At 58.9% G+C, this 24,363-nt stretch overlaps 1 protein-coding gene across 6 annotated transcripts in view; it reads right to left on the bottom strand.

Annotated features, from left to right (window-relative positions):
• Ttc28 (tetratricopeptide repeat domain 28) overlaps window positions 1–24,363 on the bottom strand; it is a 567,342-nt gene that overhangs the window by 22,736 nt on the left and 520,243 nt on the right. For all 6 annotated transcript variants that reach the window (XM_047560776.1, XM_047560775.1, XM_047560773.1 and 3 more), the window contains exons 13-14: window positions 17,128–17,268; window positions 3,030–3,174 (exon numbers count right to left, since the gene is read on the bottom strand). In XM_047560776.1, the coding sequence (XP_047416732.1) occupies window positions 3,030–3,174; window positions 17,128–17,268 (286 nt within the window). The remainder of the gene's footprint in view (window positions 1–3,029; window positions 3,175–17,127; window positions 17,269–24,363) is intronic.

Genomic DNA, 24,363 nt, shown 5'->3' on the forward strand with positions numbered 1-24,363 from the left:
CAGTTCCCTGTGGGGCGTCAGATGGGATCTGACTTAATGTTTGGTGATGGCTCATGAGCAGCTGTAACAGGCCCTCAGAGTAAGTGGACATGCTCACCCTGTCCTGACAGCAAAGGACAGCGCGGTCCTAGGAAAGCGCGGAGACGCTGCTTCCCTTGAGCCAAATTAAATCAAGGCTGGAACGGGGCCTACGGTAAGAGATTATTCTGTTCCACTTTCCATAGTGTCTGACCCAGTCCCTTAGCCACAGGACGCGGCGACGCTAAGGCAGTTGTTGGAATGATTAGATGCCCCTGTGAAGAGGCTGATCGCTTGAGTCTGAAGTGTCAGTGATTCATGATCCTGGACTTCCGGGTCTGATTTGCAGCCTCACTAAAACAGCAGAAGGGTTTGGCTGTCGCCCTCGCTGGGCTCCGGCTGGCGGTGCAGTGTCGCCCTCTCGTGGCCTTGGGAGCCCACAGGCTGCCTGCAGGAGACGGCACCCTCCCAAGATGAAGGGGCTGCCCACCCGGGCCACACTGTCCCCTCTGGGTGCGGGACAGTGTGCACCTGACACAGCCAGGAAATATTTACAGAACAAATGGATGAAACAGGGTAGGAGAGGAATCTTAACTAGATTCCAGCTCCTCAAGGAACTGTTTTTACTAAAACGCATGGATAGTTTTATTTTTGTTTTAAAATTCATCCATTTGTTCTTTTTTTCGGTACTAGGAAGTGAACTCAGGGGCACTCGACCACTGTGCCACATGCCCAGTCCTATTTTGAATTTTATTTAGAGACGGGGACTCACTAAGTTGCTTAGGGCCTCACTCAGGTTGAGGCTGGCCTTGAACTCATGATCCTCCTCCTTCAGCCTCCCGAACCACTGGGACTGCAGGTGCACCCCGCACCCTGTGGCCATGGATGGTCTCAGCCGAGGGCTAGCTCTTGCTCTGATAATTGGATTTAACAGCTTGAGAAAGGTTTCACTCTGTCTCATTTGAAGCAGTCAAACCCCCTCGCTGTGCTTAAACACCTTGATTCACAAAAAGGAATATTTTTAATGTCAGAACTGGGGGCCTTGAGATGAGGCCCGCAGCTGAGGTGGACCCACAGGTGCTCCTGGCAGCTGGGGTGCGGCCTCTCCTCTCCCAGTGGGCTCTGCAAGGGTGCTGTTCTCATCCCTGCTCCAACTTGTTCAAGTGGACATGCAGGCATGTCACCGAGCCACGATCCTGCCCTGAAACAGCCCCAGACCTGACACCCTGCAGGCTGGGGCCGATCCTCCCTGGAGCCCAGACTCCTTCTGCCTCACACCCAGGGAGCCCAGGGTCAGCACGAGCGCCTCCAGCAGCCGATCAGCAGGTCCCTCTCTTGGTCTTCTGCTCTCTGTGCCCAACTAGATCGAATGCACATGCACCTTTGGACCACTGACTCCTGAGTGCTGCTGGGGACAGAGATGAGGGACAGTCCTTGCCTCAGGGGAGCGTGGGGTAGGTGGCAAGACACGAAGAGCTAATGATAGTCCCGAGTCCTGTCGACGGCCAGGTGCCAGGTGCAAGACTCCCGCGTATGCAGGCCTGGCGGGGAAGAGCGAGGGCAGGAGGCGGCGGGGGAAGGTGCAGAGGCTTCAGAAAGGCCACGCGGAGCTGGGCCAGGAGCTGGGCCAGGGAGCGGGCTGCTCCAGATGCCCTGCACCGCCCAGGGCAGAGGTGACGGTCACAGCCACTTTGCCCTCCGCTCCCCACCCACCAACTTGACACTGACAGAGCAGTAACGTGGGGACCTGGATGAGCTCCACAGCCCATCTGAGGAGCCAGGTGAGGGGGCACTGCAGACTCAGGGCGAGCGGGAGGGAAGGCTGGAAGTAAGTCACCGTGACGGTTTGTGTCCGTTGGTGGCAGGAAAGAAACCCTGAAAAGCAGCTCGGGTCTAGGTGTCTTTGTCCCTGAGGTGTGGCATGAGTCAGGGAGAGTGACTGCCAGCTGGGGTGCTCCTGGCAAGCACCCTAAGGCGGGAAGGGCAGCGTCCTGGGCAGGGGTGCTGCTGCGGGGCCAGGGCTGCACGGAGGCAGCAGTGTGGGAAGGTCAGGGGGCCTGGCGGTGGCTCAGGAGGTGACTGGGCACAGCAGCCACCCCTCGCCCGTGGGCAGTCTGCTGCCTCTGCCCTACATGCTTGCATATGCCCAGGCCCACGCCTGGGGAAGGTGACGCGTCTGCTGGTACTGCCCTCGCTTCCTGCCAAGGAACATAACCAGGAGGGCATATAGCCTGGCCAAGGTCACCCGGGGAGGACAGGGCAGTGCCAGAGGCAAGTCCAGCTCTGCCAGCTCCCACAGACCCAGTCCCTGGGGACGTGCAGGCCAGGGTGCTGGCACTGCTAGGCAGGCTTACACGCGTCCTCAGAAGCCAGGCAGGGACAGTTGTGGCACTTCATGGGGCAAAGGAAGCACTGTCAAGAAGTGGGTTCCCGCAGGGCACGGCGCACGCCTGGAACCCCAGCAGCGTGGGAGGCTGAGGCAGGAGGATCACAAGTTCAAAGGCAGCCTCAGCAACTTAGCAAGGCACTTAACTCAGTGAGACTGTCTCTAAAGAAAAAGTTGTTTTTTTTTTTTTTTAAAACAAAGGCTGGAGATGTGGCTCAGTGGTTGAATGTCCCTGGGTTCAATCTCCAGGAAAAAGAAGAAGTGGACTTGTAAGGATGCCGGAGCCTCTGCCAGCTGGCTGGAGCAGAAGGTGGAGCTCTGGGGCCACCGCCACCTCTGCTGACAAGTCTACCCACTCCTGACGGCACCCAGTTTGAAGTGGCCCGGCCTGTGAAGCAGTTAGGACTTGAACCCAGACCTGCCGATCTGCAGCTCAGGACCCGGGTACCGGCTGGTCGTCCACCGAGGCTCCTGAGCTGCTGGGATGCCGGACAGAGCCGACGCGTGAGCCGGGCGCCTCTGTTGTCTCTGGAGCTGCTTTTCTCTCGGGGGACACACATGGGCACTGACCAGTAAATGATGCGTCCTGACGCCAAGGAGCCCCGCGTCCCCGGGAGGCACTTACCCCTTCCATGGGCGCGATGAGCAGGTCGTAGAGGGCGCGGAGCGGGGGCTTGGAGAAGGAGCTCTGCCTCCTGGGCAGAGAGGAGGTCCCGTCCTTGATGGGCGACATGGTGTTGCTGAACAGGCTCGTCATGCTCTGGCAGCTCCTGGGGAGAGGACGGAGGTGCGTCAGGCCGGGCCAGCAGGCAGGCTCCCTCGCCCTCCCCAGCGGAGGCCACGCGGTGCTGCACGGTGCCTGCGGCGCCCCTCCCGGCCTCGATCCCGCTGTCCCTCCGGGTCCCTTTCACACAAGAGTGAGCACAGGCAGACACGCAGGCAGCCCGGCTGCACATGCGGCCGTCGCTCCATGGGGTCTTCCCACATAATCACATGTCCCCAGAGCCACCAGGCGTGGCAGACACAGGGCCGTCAGGACTCGGCGGTGGCCACCACACTGACCAGGAGGACTGAGTCCCAGTGCCAGTTACACTCAGGTCACGCGAGCCACAGACACGTGGGGGTCGCCGAGGGCGCAGAGCAACCCCGGGTGCGGCGAGGTCTGAAGGCCCAGCCCGGGCTCCTCCACGCAGCCTGAGCCCAGCCGCAGCCTCGTCTGCCAGGGACCCCGGGAGCCACTGACGGGTCCGCTTTGCTGCAGGGTTTGGTTTTGCTTTTCAATTTTTCCAGGCACAGTTTTGTCAATGCAGCAGGATATTCACCCCCAGGACCCCAAAGAGCCCCCTCCCGGCACTGGCTGAGGACTCATCGATTGTTCAGTGCCAGCTGTCTGCCAGGCACTGTGTGGCCTCTGGGGACCTAGAGAGGACAGAATGCAAAGGTGAACAGGAGATGGGCAGCCAGGGACACGGGGCCACTTCCCGCAGTCACACGCATCCTCTCAGAACCCGCCCGTCGGCCTGGCCAGTGTGGCCCCAGCACAGCGTCTGGTGACGTTCTCTGCATGACGGCTGGACAGTCAGGGATCGCCCGACCTTGGGTCTTGCTACCTGCTGCAGACCCTCAGGGCAGGGTGTCTCACACCAGGTGTGCCCTGGGCTTCTGCAGGTGCTAAGCTGGCCATGACAGCAACTTGATGGTTGCCTAGGAACAAACCGGAGGTGGCTTTCCTCCTGGTCAGGACCTGTGTCATCTAAAAAGATGACATAAAATTCCATTTGTGTTTCCCAGAAATGGCTTCCACCCAGCAGTGTGGAGAATCTTCAGAAAACTTGGAATGTAACCACCATTTGACCCAGCTATCCCACTCTCAGTTTACACCCAAAGGACTTAAAATCAGCATATTACAGTGACACAGCCACGTCAATGTTCATAGCAGCTCAACTCACAACAGCCAGACTACGGCACCAACCTGCATGCCCTTCAACAGATGACTGGATAAAGAAATCATGGTGTATATACATAATGGAATATTACTCAGCCTTAAATAAGAATGAAGTTATGGCATTTGCTGGTAAATGGATGGAGTTAGAGAACATGATGCTAAGTGAGATAAGTCAATCCTAAAGAACCAATGGACGGATGTTTTCTCTGATATGCAGATGCTAATTCACAATAAGCGAGGTGTAGAGACTAGGGAGGACTTAGAGGTGCTTTGGATTAGGCAGAGGGGAGGGGAGGGGCACTGGGGGAGGAAGGACAGTAGAATGAACTGACATTATGTCCCCGTGTGCATATATGATCACATGACCGCTGTGACTCTCACCATGTACAACCAGAAGAAAGAGGAGTCATGCTCCGTTGGTGTGGATGTGCCGTCATGCATTCTGCTGTCATGTACAACTAATTAGAATCTTAAGAGGAAAGACACGGCTCCCACCCCAGCCTCCCATCCTTCTCGGGCCCTCCCCAAGGTCTCGCTGGACTGAAATCCAAGGGCCATGCTAAGCCACGCTCTGAGCGCCCCAGTCCTTCATCGGCTCCTGCAGGGCCAGGCCGAGCCGTAGGACGTGGAGGCCTGGAGAGCCCGCTCACGTCCCCTCACTCCAGAAACGTGTGATTATAAGCGACGGGGACCTCGGTGAGGCTTTGCCATCAGAGCCAGCAAAGCAGAGACAGCCCTGGAGTGACACTCAGCTTCACATAACGCCACAGAGCACACTGCGAAGAGCAGCTCTCCCCAAGGAGCAACCGCCAAACTGCTCTCCAGAGCCATGCGCCAGTGTGACACACGGTGCCCGTCCCGGCTCTATTCCTCAGGGCACCCGGAGCTCGGCCCTCGAGAACCCGCGTGGCAGGAGTGGCAGGAGGGCGTCAGAGCCGCTGCCCTTGCGCCTCGTCGCACAGCTCACTGGAGTCTGGACAGGCCTCCCGCTTCCCACCTGCGCACCGAGTCCGAGAATCCGCCGGGAACGTCCAAGGGCGCCCATGCCCAGCTCGTGCAGCTCCGGGCCTCGCGGTCACCGAGGGGTTCCACAGGCGCAGAGCCCTTGGCTCTGAACCCAAAGACTCCCGCTGGAGAGAATGCCCAGCTGTGGGCGCCCCTCGGGCTGAGGAGGCCAGGACAGGCCCCGCTGCACAGGGAGGCTCGGGACTCCTTCCCAAGGACCCAGAGCAGCTTCCGACTCCAGAATACAGACGCAGAGCTCCAGCTGTCTGTCCTGCACGGGACATGGGCCACGTCCCTGGACCCCTGCACAGGGCCTTCCAACAGCTGGACTGCTGAGAGACGTGCAGGGTGAGGCTGGAGCCCTCGCCAGCCACCAGCACAAGAGGACCCCTCTCCTCCCCTCCCCGCCATCTCTCCCACAGGGCCGCGGGGTGCCCGGGCTCAGGTCCCTGACTTCCGCTGCCGGGCAGGCCCCGCTGAGGGCAGCTTTCTGGATGGTACTGTTTGATTTGGACCATGGGGACAAGTTGCAGTCAGCTGCCTGTGCGCAAGATGGAAGAGGTCACTCCCAGCAGGGACAGGACGGGAAAGGCTGAGGCTGGGAGGTGACCAGGGTGCTGGGAGCAGGGCGGGGTGCAGGCTGGAGAGGCAGGTGGGCCGGTGGGCCAGGCGGGGGCGCTGCCTACCCACCACCAGCCACCAGTTCCTGCCCACAGCATGAGCCGAGGGAGGCCATCTGCACCTATGTCCCTCCCCGGTCCCCTGGCTTGGCACCACAGCCAGGATCAGGCCATATGCCACTGTCACCCTGGGCCAGCTTCAGCTGAGAAGCCAGTCAGATGAGCCTGGCCACGCTGGCGAACGTGTGGCCTTCGCGGCACCCGCCTGGCCTGCAGAGGTCTCCCGGGGACCTCCTCTGGCACGCGGGCTTCTTTCTCTGTTTCCCGAACGTGCAGATTATTCACCAAGCAGCCCCTGGTGGGGTGGGCGGGGCACTGAAGTCCCGGCAGAGAGCCTGTGTGAGTCTCAGCAGAGCCGCCCTGTCTGGCACCTGACCTTGTCCCTCAGCCCCAGGTGCCACACTGAGTGCTGGCCCTCAGCCTCCTGCCCTGGCTCTGGCCTGACCTGGCAGCCACTGACCAACCACATCTGGAGCTACAGTTCCTGGCTGCTGCCCCCGCTGGCCCAGACTGCGTGGGCACGCCTGGCCCTGGCCACACGGCCTCTTGCGCTGGTCAGGCAGGAAGACCTGTGGACTACCCCTCTGTCCGCTGCTCAGAGGAGGGCGCCTGTCCCTAGAGACCCTTCCCAAAGTAAAAACAAAATCCCAGAAATAGTGAGTCGATGGCTTAAAAGACACAAGAGGACCAAACCAACCTGGAAGCCTCGCTGAGGTCAGAGCAAATCCACGCCAGGCTTCTTCCCAGAGCAGGAGGCGGCGGCTTTCCCAGCCCGCCCTGCGCAGCCTGCGGAGGCTTCGCGGTCAAGCTGCGGAGGCAGCACCGGGCAGCTCTGGTGGCTGCGGTGCCTGGCTGTACCTTGGTGGTGGCATCGTCATGCGCCCAGTGCCCACTGGAGGGCTGTCCCAGGAACAGCAGAGGCGGGGGAGGAACCGAGAGCAAAAGCCACAGGCAGCCCCGGTGCCCAGGTGCAGGCGCAGGGGGCTCTGGACTGGGTGCCGAGGTTTCCTCACCTGCACGGTCGCGTGCGGGCTGTCGCGGGCATGTGAGCTGGTGGGGCGCTCCCGAGGCCGGGCAGTGACCGGCAGCTGCGGCACTGCGCCTACAGCAGGTTCGCTCGATAGAGATGCGCGGTTAGACTCAGCGAGGCAGCGGGTCCTCCGCCCCGAGCCAGCCTGACCTGCAGCTGTGGAGACCTCGTGGGCACACGTCACTCTCTACTCCCTTCTCAGCGTTACTCATGACAGAAGGGCTGGGTTAAGTTCCTGTGGCTCTCTTGTGGTTTTAAAAAAGAAGAGCTGATTCCATCTGGGTAAGTCCTACACCCTGTGCCCCCAGGTGGGTGTCAGGCACGGGCAGTCACGGCGCTGGCACCGCCTCCAGGTGCTCTTACCTGCCCAGGAGAGATGGCACCACTGACAGGTGCCCCTGTGGCAAAGTGCGGTTTAGCCCTCAGTCAAGCTGGAGGGTGACAGGCCCCCCGGTCCCGGGCCCTCGGCCAGCAGACTGCTCAGAGGCCAGTGAGGGACAACCGGCTCTCTGTCGCGCTCTTGCCACGCTTGGAAGGCCTAGGGCTTCTGTGGCCACAGCGGCTCCCAAGGGCAGTGCCGTGGGCGTGTTGCTCCCCTTCTCAGGACCACAGCTGGGCGACTGTCCTGCCTCGCCTCTCTGGGCTCCAAGAGCAGAGAGCCGTGCTTCTCGCTATTACAACCGGCACGTGAAAGGGGCTCCTGCTGCTGAGGCAGGCCAGAGACACCCTCCCAGAAGACCCTTACCATAATTAAGCAGAAACCCCCACCATATTTGTGACACATAAGTTCCTCTTCTTGTCAGAGAGCTTCATAACAGAAAATCAGCAAAAATTTCCACAAGAAACTCAACTTGGGATAGGATTTCCTATTTCTTGTGAGGACTAAGTTACTCTGTCCTGCAAAAGCTAAGTTTGGCTGCAGACTTGATGATGTCACTTCTGCTTTTATTGTAAAACTTCTGACTAATCTAAAAAACAGGACAAAAAGCACTTTCTGTCAATTCAAGAAAAAAAAAAAACAAAAAAAAACTCTTATGTAGACGCCTACAATATGGAAGCCTCCAAGCACCCTCCCTGCACCGGACGTGAAGTCCAGAGACTCTCAGGCGACAGCCCCGCTGGATCCTGCAGCTGATAAACCTGCTTGCTGAAAATCCCTGGGTGTCCAGCCTCCTCTGTCCCACATCACTGCAGCACGGCCAGGCCTGCCTCAGCCATCGTCCTCCCAGGGCCCTACGGATGTTGCTCCTCCTACACAGGCCAGGAACCCAGGTTCAGAGAGGGCAAGAAGAGCACTGAGCGCTCCCAGCATGGGTAGCCACGGTGGCCGGCAGGTTCTGAGCCTCCAGGATTTGCCGCCGCACCTCCCTGCGGCTCCAGCAGGTGGCGCTGGCTGGCTGTCCTCCAGGCTGGCCATTCACTGGCTCCACGTGGGCTGAGTGAGCCCGTCCTGGACAGAGGATTTTCCCACCCGACACCGTCTTCATTAGCTCATTCCTCAGATGATGCTTATTAACCTACTGCAGGAGAAATATTCCTTTTCTCTGCAGCACGCAGTCTGTGTGGTGGCGGGAAAGGAGCATCCAGGGAGGGGCCAGGATTTGGCCTGAGCGAGGCACAGAGCCCGGGTGATGTATGAAGGCAGAGGCGTCAGGAGGCAGTTTGTGTCAGTGGGACAAGGACAGACACCAGCCGACCTGGGCTGTGCCCAGGGTGACTACAGGGTACTTCTGGGAGTGGCAGTCCTCTGGCTTCCCGCCCAGCTCGCAGTGCAGACAGCACGGTGGGTGAGCCCCCAGCCGGCACATGCCCCCTCTCGGGCCCTCGCAGTCAGCCATGGAGCTGAATGGGCCGACCTGAGTCCCCCTCCTGCCACACGATGCGCTCGCGCATGCGGCGCACACACGCACGGGCTCTTGCCTCAGCCCTCCCGCCCCTCCTGCCAGACCCGGCTTCCCAGGGAGCATTTCTGTAGCCGTCTGAGCTGGAGAAATCTGGTCTCCCACCTGCAGGACATAGCATGGTCCCCTTGCAGGGAGGCACCTGGAAGATGGAAACAGGGACAGGGGGCTCCTTTCTGAGCACTACCACCCAGCCCTGAGTGTCTGTGCTGCGGGTCTCTGCAGCAGGGCTGACCAGGCGCCATGGAGCATAGAGAGAACAAACTAGAACATGCAGCATGGAGGCGTCTCAGGAGCCAGTGCCCCCGCACTGGCTGGCCGCAGCTGCCTCCTGCAGCACATCACTGTCTTGAAGAGGCCGGCGGATGCTATGGTAAAGTGACAGACTGCCTGGCTGGGGAGGGGCAGCAGATCGTAGCACAGGGAGAGGCTACGGAGGGCACTGCTTCTAGAACACGCAGGGGCACTCTGAGGAAGAACGGGCTTGGTGTCGGTGGTGGTCACTCACTTGTTCAGTGTGCTCACTGACAGCCTCCTAGGCAGGGCCCTGGGCAGCTGCAGGAGACTGGCCCTTCCCGCCTGGAGTTCAGTCAGGCAAGGGCCAGCAAAGGCCTGAGGGCAGCTGTGCTTACGTGTGCCCACGGTGTGCACTGGTCTCAGAGCCTGAAGGCAGGCTCAGGGCTGAGGCCTGCGTGGAGTGTCCCCCCTCTACCACTGTCCCGTGTCCTGCCCTCGTCCTCAGCTGTACCTGGTTCCCCACCAGGCACCCCGCGCCCTCGGCTGCTGTCTAGGAACTCAGCCCAGGGTACATCTGGCCTTGGCACCTTCCGCCCCGCCGAACCCTCCTCTGAAGCCCTCTCTCCCAGACCCTGCAGGGGGCCCCATTTTCTGGGTCATCTGTGAGTAGGACCTGGGCCAGACCTTGCTGAGCAGGGACTGAGGAGGACAGAGGCCCGTGGTGCTGGCTCACCTGGGGCGTCTCTGCTCTGCTCAGCACACACTCCTACCTTCTCCAGACGCCTTCACCAGGTACTTTCACCTCCCAGGGCCTCTGAGCTGCAGCCAGGCCACCCTGGGGGCATCCGCCTCCGCCCCTCACACCCTGGTTCAGGGTCCCACAGCCTCTCGCTGCTGGGGCTTCCTCCTCCTGGGCCCTGGCCAGCTCTTGGAAAGCGCCTGGCAGGCAGAGTGTGGCTCCCGCTCACCAGGACCGCTCACCTTTCCTCTCTCGCCCCAGCCCTGAGCAGCCGCTCTGGGTTCTGAACCGGGAACTCCTATTCTAAGGAATGGAGCTGGTTGAGGTTTGAACCTGGGTTTTAGGGGACCAGTGGAAAATTAATTGGCAAATCCATTACATCCGAGTAGCCAGAGCGGCCTCAATTCAATTAAAACAAGGGCTCTGCTGCCATTCAGCAGTGCTCCTGCATGACCATCTTCACACGGAAGGCGGCTCCTCTGGGAGTGAGCACTGTCAAACGCTGCATTTTAAGTACTTACTCAATAAGCGGTTGGCGCTCTCCGCCTGCTGCCTCCTTAATTACCAGGTGCCTGCTCCCTCCCGGGCCGCAGGGACCCCTGCTCTCCCAGCCCCAGAGGAGTCTGGAGCCATGTGCGGCTCCTCTCCTGGGCGTGTCAGGTTCACTGCCCAGGTGAAGGGTGGCGGCACGTGTCTCCACACGGAGTCCCAGCCTGCCCGCGACCTCCCACGGGAACCGCAGAGGCAGTGGGTGGTGCCGGCCTTTGGCGCTCCTCTGCTCTGCTGTAGAACACGTGAGACTCTGTGGTCAGTCTGAAGATGTCGCCGTGGAGAACCTGGTGCCGGCCATGTGGGTGCAGGCTCTTCCTGCAGACTTGCCAGGGGTCAGGATGAACCCTAGCCAGGCAGTCAGTGGGGCAGGCCTGTCATGGGCTCATGGATGGAGAGAAGAAAAGACGGCCCGTGCATGGCAGCTGCTCGGCTGGTGCGTGCCCAGCAACACCCTGGAGCGCCTTTCCAAATGGCTCTGCACCCTCAGACAGCCTGCGGTCCAAGCCTATCTCCCCAAAAATGCCTGTGGGTCTCACATGTTCACAAAGAACCTCCAGAGCTCTGAGGACAGAAAACACCGCCGCAGAAGGCACGAAGTCCTGCCGCTGGAGAAGGCGAGCAAAGGCCAGGCCACCCCTCACTTGGCAGGGGAGCCACGTGGGTGGGCGCTGGGGCTGCATGGCTGTCTGGAGTCTGGCAGATCTGGATGCTGATGCTGACTGTCATTTTCTAGCTGGGACACCCTGGGCAACTGATTGAACCTCTCTGAGCCTCCGTGTCATAACACTGCCCCGGTGGCTGTGGGAGGACACAGGACAGTCTCAGCTCAGCGCTGTGCCTGGTGAGGAATCAGCTCCCTGTGTCTCCATCTTGGGGGCTGCAGTGGGGATGTGACGGGTGTCTGTGGCAATCCGGGCTTCCTCCCCCGCCCTCCCTGCTTCTTCTCCTTCCTCCTTCCCTTCCCTCTCTCCCTGCCATCCATCAGTGAACAAGACCTGCACCTACTGAACACAAGGCACTGGGCCAGGCTCCTTGGGGGATACAGAGAAACCACGTGCAGCTTGGGCTGTGAGAGGGTGGGGACCCCTGCAAGGAGAGGTGGCGACTCCCTGCACCAGAGAAAAGCCAGGGGACTTCAGAGAAAAGAGAAGCTGTTCCCAGCTGGGGCACCTCAGGACGGACTGAGTGACAGATGCTGTGTTCGAGATGGTACCTCAGGGGAAAGCCCTCTGTGGCCTCATCCCCATGTCCAAGCAAAGGCCCTGAGGTAGAAAGGACAAGTCTGGGTTCCCTTGGGTTCATACAGAGGGGCAGGGGAGAATGGAATAGGCAGCAGGAAGGATGGAAGGGTGGGACAGCGATGGCTTCAACTCACTGGGAGCCCCAGGCTCTGAGCGAGTTAGACTGGAGGGAGAACAGAGGGACAGAGGCCTGCAGCCAGCTGTGGAGTGAAGCCACACCCAGAGAGGGACGGACATTCTGCCTCTCATAAGTCAGGAGACATGGGCGATTAATCCTGCCCCAGCCGCCTTGCAAGGCCCATCCGAGCTTGAGCTGCGAGCACAAAGAACAGCGGTGGGGATGGAGGGAGGCGGAGCCGACGCTGCAGGGGCGACCTGCAGTTCTCAGCAGCCGAGGGCATTTGGGACACGGGACTGGTGGACGTGGAGGGGCCATAAGGGGCGAGGGGCTGCAGGGTCTAGTGCTCAGGCCCATGGGAAACCACAGCGAGCCAGCAGGCTCAGGCTTTCTCAGAGTGCCCAGGCCTTGCTAGTCTACAGATTCTGATCCAGTTTAGGAAGCTGGCCTGTCTACACTGCCTGCCAGCCCGTGCTGATCCAGCAGGCTGGGTGCTCGGGCAGACTCCACCCCTCCTCTTCCGCCTTGCCTTCCCTCTACAATGAGTCTCTCATCCATTTGTTTATCTTTTATACGATCTGGTACCATTTGTGTTTTGGTCAACTCAAATCATTTCTGGAACAAGAAAGCACACAAATAAGTGGTAAAGAAAACAGTGCTTGTAAATTAAACACTACCCTAAGATATCTTGGCAAGCCTGACACTCAGTGGTGACCTTTGGGGACTGCTGTGTTGTGAACGAGCTTGTCATTACTTGCTGGACCTGCCTGCACAGTGGCTCCTGGTGGCTATTTCCACGTCCCTCTCCTGCACCTGCGTGGTGTCTGTGCTGCAGGGAGAAGCCGCACCAAGGGGAGGATGGTGTGCAGGGCCTGGGGCCTGCACCGGGGCAGGTGAGGAGGGCCCTGGCTGCACTTGCTCGTGGGAAGCCAGGATGGGTCAGTGAGGCAGGGTCACTGAATCCAGCTGCTGTTGGCCGGGGGGCCCTGCCTGGAACTGCCCAGCGTGGTGGATTCAGAGCAGGTCAGCGTGGGAGAGAACAGGAGCCACGTGCCACCTCCAAAGAGCAGGGGGCAGGACGGGAGCCAGAGAGCCTGATATGACTGGTCATCACTGTGCGTCTGTGTCACAGTCTTTCCAGGATCTGGTGGCCTGCAAGGGGAGAAGCGTCCAGCAGCCCACTCAGGTTTCTGGTCTTGGTCTTTTGGGTGGGTGACTGAATCTCCCCCAAGGAACGTTGGGTGCCACAGAAATCTCCAAGGCAAGGAGCGGAGGGGAAGAAAGGACCCCTGCACAGCGGGTGCCACCCACCCTCCGACCCTGCGGCACACAGGACAACTCCAGCAGCAGGCCACACCTCAGTTCTGCAGACTGAACAGAGGAGAGGCTCCCCGGGACTGAATCCCATACACACGGGTCTGTTGAGAAGGACCAAGTACGATGCATGAAGTTCTAACGGAAAGTAAAACAGATAAGAGGCTCAAGGTGACCGACTCACTCAGTCATGGCCAGCTTTCAGGCCACGGTCTGCCAGGCGCCAGGGCCAAGGCTCCCCACACTCTGCCTCACCTCAGCAGGACACCTGGGCCCTGCATGGACAGCGCCTGCCTCCACGCTGACTACCAGCCCAGCTGCCTGGGGCCACGCAGAGGTCCACACACCCACACAAGGCGCCATGTGCTTGGAGGGAGCACAGAGAGGGTCATGCATAAGCACAGGCCCTGGCTGGCCATGTGGTCCTGGTGGGGACAGCTGACTGCTCTCCAGTCATCCTGCCCCTGTCCCCTCCGTGCCTTCGGGAAACCCTCCCGCTGCCCCTGCAGGCCGGGCTGCTGCTCAGCTCTGGGCGGCCCTCTCCACTGCCAGGGCCTGAGCTGGTGGGAGAGAGACGGGGAGGGCCTGCCGGAGGCCCTGCCACCGTCCTCCGCAGTTGGGATGTGTGACCCCACAGCAGGGTGCACACATCTGGGCCTGCTCCTCGTGGGCACGCAGACCACACGGGGCCAGGGCCCTTTGCTGCGTCTCTCCTCTCCCTGTACACAGTCCCTGAAGCTGGCCCTGTGGGACAGAGAGGCTCCTCTCCCTTGGCCTGAGTGACTTTCTGGGAGGACCCTTGACCAGGCCAAGGATTCGTGGTTGCTGATTCCCCCAGCCCTTGTGAGCACCACGAGCGTGCAGGGTGCTCGTGCAAGCGGCACAGCCCAGCTGTGGCGCTTCTCTTGAGAAGGGCGAGACACACCACCTCTTTGTCCTCTGTTTAGGCTTTAGTCACTAATCTGGGCAACAGGAAAGCCCCTTTCTGCTTAATGTCATGCATTCAGCGTGAGGTGGAAAGCACGTCACACCAGCAGTAGTAGCGGCAGTCAGAATGTTCCTCTAGGATGCTGGTCCTATGACCCTGGGCTGTGCCCCGCTAATGCCAAGGTGCTACTGGGAATCCAGGTGGTCAAGAGCTGCTCTGTCCTTGCCCTCTCTTCTGCAACAGATATAATCTGCTGATCCCCCAGGTTCAGTGACAGGCCCCTCTACCACACGCGCGTGCACGCACGCACACACACACACACTCATGCGCACTCGCTTTCCACTCCTCAGCCCACGGCTGCTGCCCTGCCCTCTGGGACCCACTCTGGGGCTATGCTGCCAACCAAAAGAAAGTTCCTTATTTTTCGTTCACTAGTGATGCCTGCCCTGGGCTTAAAATGCAAAAGCATTTTCTGCCAAAGTGCACGGGCAAGAAGAAAAATAGCAGCTGCAGAGACCTCCAAAACAAAAGCAGGACAAAGCCCAGATCCTGGAGTGGCAAGGGAGAAACTCTGAAGCCAAGCCTCACTGGACTTGTGTTCGCTACGGCAGCCACACTGCCAAATCAGCTGGCAAAGAGCTCAGGAGCCAAAGAGCCAAGGAATCCATAAAGTACCTGAGCCAGGGAGTCCTCAGAGAGGGCAGCCAGCGCCTCCAGCGCACGAGGCCCATGCATGTGGCTGCTCCCCTTCTCTGTGGGGGTGGCAGGCCCTGGTCACTGTGAGGAGTCTGCAGGAAAGCCACTTCTGAGCTGTTCTGTGCAATGACAAGTCAGCACACCTCTCAGCTCAGCTCCCTGGCCCTGGAAGGGGCAAAGAGGGGGCACGGGAAGGCGCAGACTGCAGGCAGCTGGGAGGAGTGACGGGCCTCCATCCTTCCTGCCTGTGCGCTCGGCTGGAGGAGATGTGGCGGCCTGGCAGGTCACCAGTAGCACTGCTAGATGGCAAGGCTGCCGCTGCCCCTGTGGGTCCCTGGCTGCAGCTCCCCACCCGTGTGCTTGGAGGTCTGTTCCTGGTCTCGACAGGAGGCAGCAGAGGACACGCAGGGCGCCGACTGCAGCGAGGGTGGACGAACACAGGCTGCTTCCCGCCCAGTCAGCCCCCAGCAGCCTCGGACAGGCCAGGGCGGGATGGTGTGCAGAGGCCCTTCCTGCAGGGCACTGAGGTCTGGCGGCTCAGCGCCTGCCAAGGGAGCTGGGTGCAGAGGGGCGGGGCAAGGGCTGGCCCGCACAGTGCAGTGGGCCTTGCTGCTCCCTATCGGGTTCCAGGGCTGGGCCAGCACTGCCCGCCTTGCTGGGGACCCAGATTGTGTCATTTTAACAAGTTAATCTGCGACATCATGCTTGCGGTGGCCTGCTCCGTCTCAGACTGCTCAGGACAAAACCATCTTTCTAAAATGAACGATCCCAAAACTCACACCCTCTGGACCCAGGACTGATGAACCAGGGTTCAGACTCACCTGACTCCACCTTTCCTTGACCCTGGAGTGCCCAGAACCCTGTGGGGACCAGCTCCCCACTGCATAGCATCCGTGATCAGGTGGCATGACGTCTGATGGCCTGCCATCATGGCGTGAAACGAGAAGTGGACAAAGTGTGCGACTGCAGCCCAAGGCAGCCAGCAGCGCCTCAGAGGCAGGCACCCCACCAGGTCTGTCCACCCAGGATATCTTAGGAACGGAGCTCAGCATTGCTCTCCCCCTCTACCCAGCACAGGGAGCCACCGTGTGAGCAGGGCCTCCCCGGGCTAGGGAGCTGCCCTTGAATTAAGGAACCCTGTAGGGTAGGAGGCTGTCCCCGTTCCAGTGTTGAAGAAACTGAGGCCGACAGGGTGAAACTGCCCCATCCAGCGCCACACGGCTGAAAAGCAACAAGGCCAGAGTGTGCCCTGAGCCCTCTGTTCTCTGGACAAGTCACATCCCCTGGCAGAGCTGCGGACTCCTGCCTCCCAGGACCCCGCAGAGCCAGGATGTGAGTCCAGTCCCACCCCAGACCTCTGGCTGTGTCCCTACACAACCCAAAGCCTCGAGGGACCCTTGGAAGGTAGCAGGGAAGGGGGCCGAGGGCGTGGGCTGGCTGGGCGTTCCGACCTCCTTTCTAACCACGGTGCCAGTTCTCAGAGCCCTGGCCCTGGCTCCCTTCCCACTCAGCTCAGCCCTGGGAAAGTAAACACACGTTTGTCACCCCGACAGCAGAATAATGAGAGGAAACCAGGGCCTGGAGGAGGAACAGGGAGGGCACTGAGTCCACAGGGATGCCAAGCAGAGTCTATGTCCCACCCAGCACGCAGCCTCTACTGCCCAGGTCCAGGGCCAGCCAGCTGCCCTTCAAAGGCAGGTCCTGGGGCTGAGGCACAGGCCCAGAGAGTCTGAGGTGTCTCTCTGCAGCAGTCTGTCGAAATGTGATGCTCAGGTTGCTGCCAGGTAACTGAGTGACAGCCTGAGAGGTGCCTCTGCTGATCTGGACCCAGCCTGGTCCCACACCTGACAGAAAGGTGAAGGGCTGGTGGTCTGGCCATTCCAACTCACCCGAGGCTGTTAAGGCCCATTTGTCGGGGGCTGGGGCACCTGGGTCTGCCTGGGTCTGGACAAGCTCGCTGTGAGATCGGTCTCTCTGTTCAGCAACGCTGGCCTCGGCACTGTCCCTGACTCTGAGTCCCAGGCCAGGAAGCAGCACAGGTGCCTGACGTGCAGTTACCTGCGCAGGATGTGAAGCTGCTCTGGTTTCTGCCTGGGTTCGGCTGTTGGCTCAGAGACATGAGGAGAAACAGCCAGCCAGCCAAACCAGGGCTGTCAATCAGGCCTGTAAGCGGTCCCTCGCTTGAGCTGGAGGTGCTGCTGTAAAGCAGAGGCCCTGACCAGCCTCACACTCGCTTCTGCAACTGTGTGACGAGGGCCAGAGCCCGCCCGGCTGGAAGGCGTGTGGGCTGTGGACATGTCACCTGGGCTCAGAGCCCCTGCCCAGCCCCCCACACACCTGTTCACCAGGTTATTGCGGCGAACCATCCGCAGAAAGCCGGTGGGGTCGGTGACCGAGTTGAGCTTATTGTTCATCTCTTCAAATTGCTGGTCCATGACGTCGCCAGCTTCACTCTCTGTCTCGCTGTTGGCGCAGGCTCTGCGGAGGAAACAGCAGAGAAGGGAATCAGAGAAAGGAAGTGCTGGGCTCCGGAGGGTCAGCTCTGAGGCTGGGCGTGGGGGAGACATCTGTCACTCGGGAGGTTGAGGCAGGAGGGTCACAAGTTTGAGAGCAGCTTCAGCAACTTAGTGAGACCCTGTCTCAAAAAAAAATGAAAAGTTCTGGGGATGTGGCTCAGTGGGAGAGCGTCCCTGGGCTCACCCCTGGTACCACAGACACACAGAGTCAGCTCTGAGGTCCCATGCCACCTGCCACTCACGAACCCCAGCAGGGGGGCCACCTGGCGCCGGGATCTTACCCAGCCCTCCTCGGTGGCCTGGAAGCCCTCCCCACATATTGCTTCTCACACTGAGCTCTGGGTGGTTGCTCAGGGGCCGTGGGCCCTGCTCAGCCGAGACTTCTCTATGGACCAGAGCTCTGTGTGGACAAGCATTGCCTTCCCGGGGAGGCACGTACAGCCACACCCCAGCTGCCCTGCCTCTACAGGGGCCAGCAAGGCACTCTCCCCACACTAGGGCTACGGCCTGTGTGGCCACAGGACAATCCTTCCAGCACGAGGTCCAGTCCAGTCCCTTCCAGAAACAGAAATGGAGTACCTATGCCATGCGGGCTAGGCAGCCTGGAAAGGCAATTTCCAGATGGGCAGACACACTCAGGAATGGCCACCATGCCAGCCCGTGTGGACATGGACTGGCATGCAGACTTGAGGAAGGCTGCTCGGTGGCCCTTTTCCAAGCTCAGCGTGAGGATGTGACCATTTTTGAGTTGATGCGTATTCCCTTATGACAGGCTCCACCAGAACACCTTGCAATGCGTCTTAAATACAGGGTCCTACTCGGCACTGCCTTGATTTATCAGCAGAATAAAGTTGACAAAAGCTTATTAAATGTAAATGCCATGCACTTTGCCCGGAGGTGACAATGACAGCCATAAGGAGGGCTGGTGTCCCGGGGAAGCTCCCACCAGTGTGTGACCTCCTGCACGCCAGCCTCAGCACCGCGCAGGCTTCCTCGACACTGGGTCCTGCCTTCCCTGGCATCCGGATCACACCCAACTTTCGGAGGTGCCTGGTGACATCTCCGCAATAGCCCAGCCCACAGGACAACCTCTTCCACAGCTTCCTGCTAAGAGCAGTGAGGTCAAGAGGAGGGCGCCAGGGCCTGGAGGGGAAGACAGACTCTCGGCCTCTCAATGCCGGGCAGGTGGGACTCTGGCAAGGTGGCCCTCTTATCTGTGTGGGGAGAGTCTTGGCACATGGAGATATGGGATTACGGTGAATGTAATGCGCTTCAAATGGCAGGCTGGTGACTCCTGTGACAGAGAGGCTGAGAAATGAATGCCTTATGGGATCTGCTTGGTACACTCCACGTGGTACATGCACCCAGGCTACAGTAGTGCTTGACTTTATGTCCCCCTGACTGGCCACAAGGTGCCCAGACATCTGGCTAGTCATAATTCCGGGGGTGTCTGTGACAGCGTTGCGATGAGACGGACCTCTGAATTGGCAGAATGAGCAGAGCGAGCCCCTGCCCAGTGTGGGCGGTCTCCTCTGACTCTGAAGGCCTGAGAGGAGAGAATCCGGTCTGTCCTGTCTTCTGAGTTCAGACTCAGACCTGGGCCAGAGCCATGGGGTCGACTCTCCTGGGCCTCCAGGTCCCCAACTCAGACTCTGTGATCATATGAGCCAATTCCTTGTAATGAATCTCTTACTTCTTGATATAAGTATTGAACATATACATGACGTATTGAACGATTCCTATTTGTACATATTTAGCATATAAATGTGTACGTTTCTCTATTTATGCAGGTACATATATATATTTATACACACACACATACATTTATCTTTTGTTGGTTTGGTTTCTCTGGTGGGTGCAGACAAAGGGCCCTGGTAAGAATCCCAGCCACCCTGATGGTTGGTAACCCCTGGCCGCTGCCTCCTTTGCTTTCAGCCATGCTGCCGGGAGTGGCTCTTCTGACACAGGATAGTGCCTGGCACGGAGCGGGACAGCATGTGCTAATGTGCAGAATACTTTTCACAGACTTCATTTTACCTGGATGACGAGCCCGCACAGTAGCTCTTATTAGCTCTTTCTTGGACCTCAGGAGCTTGAGGTTCCAAGGAGAGGAGAAACGTGGCAGGAGCCCTATGGGCGGGGCAGGCCACCCCTCCCGCCTCCCCCAGCAGGCTCCATGCTGCTGGGGTTTGCCTGGAGGAGTGGGTGGGATACGAGGAGGAGAAAGAAGGGAGAGTACAAGAAACTTGCAGCATGTAAACAAATCACCAGGGCTTCCACAGTGCTGGAGAGGAGGGGGGTCCGATTCCCCACTGGCCCTGAGCAGGCGCAGAGGCCAGGCTTGACTGCTCTCTTGGGAGTGGAGGGCCCTTCCCAGAGACCCTGGTAAATATCACTCAACAAGCTCCTCTGTCCAGGGACACATTTATCATCTGAATGCGACTGCCTGCTCAGAGCTGAGAAATCTGCTTGTCATTCAGTGCTTTGCAAAGGGGAGAGGAATTGGCTGGGGCCAGTATCGCCTCCATTATCTCACAGTTCCACTGAGCTGTCAGCCGCAGACTGAGCCCTCAGAATCGCATGCTTAATGGGGTTGTTTCCTATTTCCTGACCCTTTGAAGTATTAACACCGAAGGGGAAAACAAACATGAGATGTCACCGATAAGGGAATCTCCCATTTACAAAAGGAGCCTTGTCCCTCCCAATGATGTGAGATGGCACCTCACACCATTTGGTGACCACAGGCCCGGTGGGTTCGCTTACCAACCACAGAGCTGAGGGGCCTAAGAGAGGAAGGTCAAGCATGCCTGCCTTCAAGGCACCTGTGCCTAGGAGGACTAGAAAGCTCGAGTTCTACTTCTTTTTTGAGATAGGATCTATGTTGCCCAGGCTAGCCTTGGACTTGTGGACTCCAGCGACCTTCCCTCCGTGGCCTCCCGAGTGGCTGCGCGGCATCTGGCTAGGTTCTTCCTCTTACTATCCAATCTCTGTTACAGTTAGCAGCTCCTTATCTTAAACCATGCCTCATCAAATGGAATGATCAAATGGAGTGGTTTCACAGGCCTGTTTTGATACTGACTGCTGCATACTACTGTCTGCTCGCTTAAAATATAAAATAAATCCTGTTACCAAATCCTGAGAGGGACTGAGACAAGGAGGCCACGCTTTGGTGCCACTCCTGCATTCACGCACACACTGGCTGATGGACCCGACCCTCCGGGCTGCTCGCTGGGTGACCACCGGGTGCATTCCCTGGCTGGGACGACTTCATGTGCAGATGGCCCTGGGCTTGGGAAGCTCGATGGACACACTAACCTCTGCGACCCAGAACGAGAAGTGGCACACGGCAATGGTGAGCGGGCACGCGTGGCATACGTGTTACACAGGGAGACTGGACGGCGCTGGGGCTGGAGAGCGGGTGTGAGACGACACATGCGCAGAACAACAGCGAGGGTCCCTGGGCACCCCCTTATGAGCACGATGCGCAACACACGTGTGGTCCCAGCTCAGCAGGGAGAGCCAGAGGGCAAGGAGGGAGGAGTGGAAAGGACACCCCTGACACCCGGCCCCCAGCCTGGCAAGTTGGCCTGGGCCCTGCTGCTCTCTGCTCCCCACTGCTGCACTATGGCCTGTCCACTCTGGCCCTGCCCACCTGTCCTGCCTCTGCACTTATTGGCCACACTGTGTCTCCCTCCCTTGTGGCTCTTTAGGCTCCAGGGTCCAGCTTGGACTTTGGTCCTTCCTACCCTGGACCCTGGAGGGAGGTGGAGGACTCTGCTCTTGCTCTAGTCCCAGGCCCGGGGTTGGGTGCCAGGCTGAGGTTCAGCCATCGTGGTCACTGAGAGCAGTTGAGGGCAAAAGGTCAGCACAGCACAGGCTGGCCTAAGTGAGGGCAGTGATGGACACGTCCTGGCGAGGGCTGAGGGGGGCAGTCCAGCGGTGGGCAGCAGCTTCCCCACAGGGTCCACACAGCCAGCCAGCGTCCGTTCCAGGGACCCTGTGAGAGGCCCAGCCCGCCTGCTCTGGGGAATATAAATCACACCATCACCAGAGGCAGGATCCAAAATGCTGTTCACATGCGGCTTTCCCTAGAGATGGAAATGGCCATGAATCAAGCCCCGCGGAGCCGAGCCAAGCTCATCCTGTTCTTGGGGACAGGGCTTGGCAAGAGGCTCCAGAGAGGATTTTCATTTGCAAGCGTGGCCTCCCGATCTCTCCAACTGCAGCCTCTCTGTCTTCCCCCTGACAGTTGCGCCTGGCGCTCCACAGAGGCACGCTTATTTATGTCCCGGCATCCCCTGCTGACTGATCCTCCGTTCCCGCCCCAGCGCTAGGCTTCGCTTGCACTGACATCTAGCTATGTGCTGAAGACCAGCCACTTGCAAGCCGGGCTGGAAAGCGGCGAGGAGCTCCATCTTCATTTTCCTGTGCACAGAGCTGGGGCAGAGCCCACGCCACCAGCCCTGCCACATGGAAGTCACCAAAGGCAGCAGGACGCCCCTTGTCTCAGAGCAAAGATGTCCCTGCAGCGGGCGAACCTTGAAGCAGCCAGCAACTCCTTTGTCACACTGCAATCATTCAGAGCCCCACTCCGGGAGACCGGGTCAGACCGCACGGGGCCCTGGCTCGGGGGATTCTACAACTCGGAAGCAGAGAACGTCTCAGAGGTGTGAAAAGGGGCACAGAGGCCGAGCACCCGGGCACCTTCTGGGTCGGCCGCAGGCTGAAAAAGCCTGTTTTCCCCAGAAGCCACTTAACCAGAGGGCCAGAAATCAGACACGAGACTCCGGAACCCAGCATGAGACCTCGGACACGCTCCTGGGTGCACTTCTTACCAGCCTGTTTTTTCATGGTGACTTAGTAAACTTTTAAGATAGAAGGAGCTTGAGGCTGACTTTGGGGGAAGCGAGGAAAGGAGGGGACATCCTACTCCATGTCTATCTCAGTAGGAGAAGAACCCAAGAAACGGAAGTGATGTGAGTCTTTAGAGCAGGAATCAGGCCACGGGCTGGGCGGGAAGGGCATGGTGGGTAGACAGCTGAAACTGGCCCCCTGACCCACAGGCCTCAGGTTCCTAGCGCCGAGTGTGCAGCTGGCGCCCCTCTTTCCCCTTGCTGCTGACTAGACCAGAGTGGACTCCTGCCTCAAGCTTGGCCAGTCAGACTCCATTCCTCAAAAGTTGAGGGCAGAGGTCAGGGACAGCAAGCGTGACGTCGCGGCTAGCTTTGTGAGCTTTGGGTGAGTGGAGGAGCCATGCGCAGTGGCTACTCCCTCTGGCTGGGAGCAGAGAGAACGTCCCCCATCCAGCTGTAAACCGCAGGCCCACAGGAAGTGGATGAGCAGTGGCAGGATCCGTCTGTCCCACACAGCCCGGGACTTCCGACGGCTTCCTCCTCTGGGCAGGCTCGCCCTGGAGCTCAGACTCCCTGCCTGTGACCTTCCTGGAAACCTCCCCTTGGCCTAGACAAGTGTTTGAGAGGACTGCTGGGTGACAGGGGCGAGGGGTGTCACTCCCCGTGGCTCCGACATCAGCCAAACATGGAGACACCTGGCAGTGTCAGTGGGCAGACAGAGCGGGCACACACAGAAAAGGCGTGCTGGAATCTTCCAGGAGGCAGGGACGACCCGAAGGCTGCTTACCTCAGAGAATCCCTGCTACTTTGCTCACGTCAGATTCCAGAGGCCACACCCGGGGAGCAGAGGCCCAGGGAGACCCGCTGCTCACACCTGTGAGCTGTTCCCTGCTCACACCTGGGAACAGCTGCTTATCAGAAAGCCCAGCCCGTCAGACTTGTCTCTGGAGACGCTGATATTTAGATGAAACTAGATTTAATTCCTTGCTCCTGGGTGTCACTCTAGAAATTGCTTTTCTCTGTATCATCTCAAGTCTGTAATCCACACTATTATTCACAGTTATTTATAGAACGTACCTTCTGTTGGTCTGAGGGCAAATGATTACATTTACCCTTCAGAAGTGGACGCGCGTGTGCACACACACAGGATCAATAAACTCTGTGCTTTGATTGTTAAACTGGCAAAAGAATAAAAATCCTCTTCCAAAATGCTTTATTAAGAAAATTATTTGATTTTTTTTTTTAAAGGCTTCTGGGCTTTGGGATCCAGAATAACTGCAAATTTTATTTTTTTTGGTACCAGGTATTGAACCCAGGATGCTTAACCACTGAGCCACATCCCCAGCCCTTTTTATATTTTATTTAGAGACAGGGTCTCCCTGGGTTGCTCAGGGCCTCGCTAAGTTGTTGGAGCTGGGTGTGAACTTGCGATCCTCCTGCCGCAGCCTCCTGAGCGCTGGGATGACGGGCGTGCACACCGCGCCTGGCAGCGCTGCACAATCAACTCGGAGGCGTCTGAGTACCCAGCTTATCTCATGGCCCGGAATCACCTAGTCTGTACTTAGATGTTAAGCGGAGGCATACAGGGATTTTTCCTAGCTTCTCTTCTTTCAGTAAACACAGAGATCAAACAAATGAGGAGGGCTCCCTTCCGCTGGCTTGCTACGCTGCATGCGTAAATCGGAAAGACTGTGGCCGACTGGAAGGCCTCGCTGCTTGGCGTCTTGTTTTGGAGAACTTTGTGGGAAAGCATTGGCAGCGCTGTACTGTCCTGACAAAGTGGCTCTCGAGGCTCTTGGCATCCACTCGGTTCAGTCACATCAATATAGCCCAAGCAGCCCAGATGGACGCCGCTCTGTGGTGGAAAGAGCCAAGTCCTGGAATCTGGGAGGGGGGCGGTGAATCCATGCCTTCTGGACACTTGGAAAGGGCAAGCCAACCTCCTTCTCACAGGCAGAAGTGGGTAGTGGCAGGATTGATGAACAGGGGGCTTTGGCGTCTAGCCGACACTGCTGGACTTGAGGGACACTGTCCTTTTCCTGCTCTGTGACTACGTGTGTAAGTTGAACGAGAATCTGATGCAGATACATATGTGCACAGATGCATCCAGTGAAAAAACTCCTGGCTACACAGGCTGAGCACCACAAGGGAGCCTGTGTGAAAGTCCCCTGAAGGGGCAGCCTGTGTGAACCAAGGCTGTCACT

This window comes from Sciurus carolinensis, chromosome 8 (assembly GCF_902686445.1).
Source record: "Sciurus carolinensis chromosome 8, mSciCar1.2, whole genome shotgun sequence".
In the NCBI taxonomy this organism is placed as follows: Eukaryota; Metazoa; Chordata; class Mammalia; order Rodentia; family Sciuridae; genus Sciurus; species Sciurus carolinensis.